Below are 2,646 nucleotides of genomic sequence, written 5' to 3' on the forward strand. Positions count from 1 at the left end.
TATATGCATGGAGGATCGACTCGCGTTTGCAGTTTCAGGATGTGGATAGAGCTGCCATGTCAAGAATTTAAGGACTAGGAGATCGAGGAGAATGCAACGGCAGCCACCGGTCGACAGTTATACAACGGTAGCCCATAACCAGCAGGGCGTTTCAAACCAAGCAACCTTTGCATGCCAACACGACACTTGGGTCTTTGGACTTCCGGTCAATAACTTCCTTCTCCGACGAGATAGGGGAGGAGAAAACCGCCCCGGCAGCAGTCGTCGGCACCGCGCCGCCGCATCTCTGCGCCGTCGAGTCAGGGACCTTCTGTCCACGCGGGCTATAATTATAGACGGCGCTGCCTTCTTTATCCACATCCATATCCACAAGTACGCCTCAGATAGATAAATCTGGTCCCTTCCCTGATCCTTCCCGGCCTCGACCACCGTGCCGGCGACGACCTATATATTCCCCCGGCGGCGAGCTCCCTCGGCACAAACAAACAATCCTCATTCAAACTCTTTTCTACGAGAGATCAGCGAGCTACTACACTCATGAAGCGTTCGAGCAGCTTGTGCTTGCTGCTGCTCGTGGCACTCTCCAGCTTGGCCTGCTGCAACTTGGTCCGAGCACAGACACAAATCCTCTTCCAGGTACGTGCGGAATGTATATATAGTACGGAGTAGATACATAGATGAGGGATGCATTACCGAGATGTGATTGTGATGGATCATGCACGCTTTGACAAATGCAGGGTTTCAACTGGGACTCTTGGAAGAAGCAAGGTGGCTGGTACAAGTTCCTTCAGGGGCAAGTCAGCGACATAGCCAAGTCCGGCGTCACACATGTCTGGCTCCCTCCGCCCTCGCACTCCGTTTCCCCGCAAGGCTACATGCCAGGGCGGCTGTACGACCTGGACTCATCCAAGTACGGCACGGCGGCGGAGCTCAAGTCCCTGATCGGGGCCTTCCACGGCGCGGGCGTGCAGTGCGTGGCCGACGTGGTGATCAACCACCGGTGCGCCGACAAGCAGGACGCGCGCGGCGTGTACTGCGTCTTCGAGGGCGGGACGCCCGACGACCGCCTGGACTGGGGCCCCGACGCGATCTGCAGCGACGACACCAAGTTCTCGGACGGCACGGGCCACCGCGACACCGGCGACGGCTTCGCCGCGGCGCCCGACATCGACCACCTCAACCCACGCGTCCAGCGGGAGCTCTCCGACTGGCTCACCTGGCTGAAAACCGACGTCGGCTTCGACGGCTGGCGGCTCGACTTCGCCAAGGGGTACTCGCCGGCGGTAGCCAGGTCGTACATCGAGAGCGCCAGGCCCGGGTTCGTGGTGGCGGAGGTATGGAGCTCGCTGCGCTACGACGGGGACGGCAAGCCGTCGCACAACCAGGACCAGTGCCGGCAGGGGATGGTGGACTGGGCGCGGGCAGCCGGCGGGCCGGCCATGGCGTTCGACTTCGCCACCAAGGGGATGCTGCAGGCGGGCGTGCAGGGCGAGCTGTGGCGCCTGCGCGACGGCGCCGGTAAGGCGGCCGGCATGATCGGGTGGCTGCCGGAGAAGGCCGTCACCTTCGTGGACAACCACGACACCGGGTCGACGCAGGGGCTGTGGCCGTTCCCGGCCGACAAGGTCATGCAGGGCTACGCCTACATCCTCACACACCCAGGGATCCCCTGCATCGTAAGCATCATCTCTCCCTTTACATAATGCTCTCTCAGGTCTTCATCCAAACATTCTTGTGACGTGCGTGCGTATGCAATGTAGTTCTACGACCACATGTTCGACTGGAACCTGAAGCAGGAGCTGACCCAGCTGGCCGCCATCAGGGCAAGGAACGGCATCCGAGCCACGAGCACGCTGCGGATCCTCGCCGCGGAGGCCGATTTGTACCTGGCCGTGGTTGACGAGAAGGTGCTGGTCAAGATCGGGACGAGGTACGACGTGGGCGACGCCCTGCCGTCGGATTTCCATCCCGTGGCGCACGGCAAGGACTACTGCGTCTGGGAGAAGGGGAGCCTCCGTGTCCCAGCGGGGCGCCACCTATAGCCCTGCTCAAACCGGTTTATCAGTTTATCACAGTTCGAGCATGTAATAATATAAAACAATATCAACGAAAATCGTAAAAAGCATACGAGCTTCTCAACTGACTCTCTGGCTCATGCATGGGAGCTGACACAAGCAAGTCCCATTTTTTTCACGAAAATGGGAAAAAGCTTTGTGTTTAGATGTATTAATAGAAAATGAGAGTTCACACAAATATGTACAAGCTCAGGACGAGCTAACATCCCACCATACAACTCGATCCACTAGATCCGTAAACCTACGTGGAAATGGGGATTAACGCTTGCAAGCCGACTGCTTGTGTTAGGAGATGCATTAGTAACGCATTGCGATGCTTTTAACCCCACCACGCTGTCAGCATCACAAGCGTGGCGTAGGCCCGTGGAGTAGATTTGGCAGCCTTCAACTACCATTCCACGAAGTCATCCTCCGCAACCGGTGGAACAATCGTGGATCGGATCTAGGATATCACCTTGTACCAAAATGTCCCCGAGAAAGAGCAACCGGTGTGGAGATGTTGCATGTCTCCTCCGACTAATCGCACAAGGGGTTAAGCTTGCAAGATCTAGATATGATGGCCCCATGGAAG

At 57.7% G+C, this 2,646-nt stretch overlaps 1 protein-coding gene across 1 annotated transcript; it reads left to right on the forward strand.

Annotated features, from left to right (window-relative positions):
- The first annotated feature begins 378 nt into the window (after window positions 1–378).
- Window positions 379–2,042, forward strand: LOC124675556 (alpha-amylase isozyme 3D-like). Its single transcript, XM_047211662.1, has 3 exons — window positions 379–636; window positions 738–1,676; window positions 1,761–2,042. The coding sequence occupies exons 1-3, from the start codon at window positions 538–540 to the stop codon at window positions 2,040–2,042; spliced, it is 1,320 nt and encodes a 439-aa protein (XP_047067618.1). The 5' UTR covers window positions 379–537.
- The last annotated feature ends 604 nt before the right edge of the window (window positions 2,043–2,646 follow it).

The sequence above is a fragment of the Lolium rigidum genome, chromosome 1 (genome assembly GCF_022539505.1).
Source record: "Lolium rigidum isolate FL_2022 chromosome 1, APGP_CSIRO_Lrig_0.1, whole genome shotgun sequence".
Lineage (NCBI taxonomy): Eukaryota > Viridiplantae > Streptophyta > Magnoliopsida > Poales > Poaceae > Lolium > Lolium rigidum.

Bases quoted from the DNA above. Each gene is read 5' to 3' on its own strand.
- LOC124675556 (XM_047211662.1), top strand. From the start codon at position 538: ATGAAGCGTTCGAGCAGCTTGTGCTTGCTGCTGCTCGTGGCACTCTCC. The intron at 637-737 runs GTACGTGCGGAA...TGACAAATGCAG, and splicing joins AGACACAAATCCTCTTCCAG to GGTTTCAACTGGGACTCTTG. The intron at 1,677-1,760 runs GTAAGCATCATC...TATGCAATGTAG, and splicing joins ACCCAGGGATCCCCTGCATC to TTCTACGACCACATGTTCGA.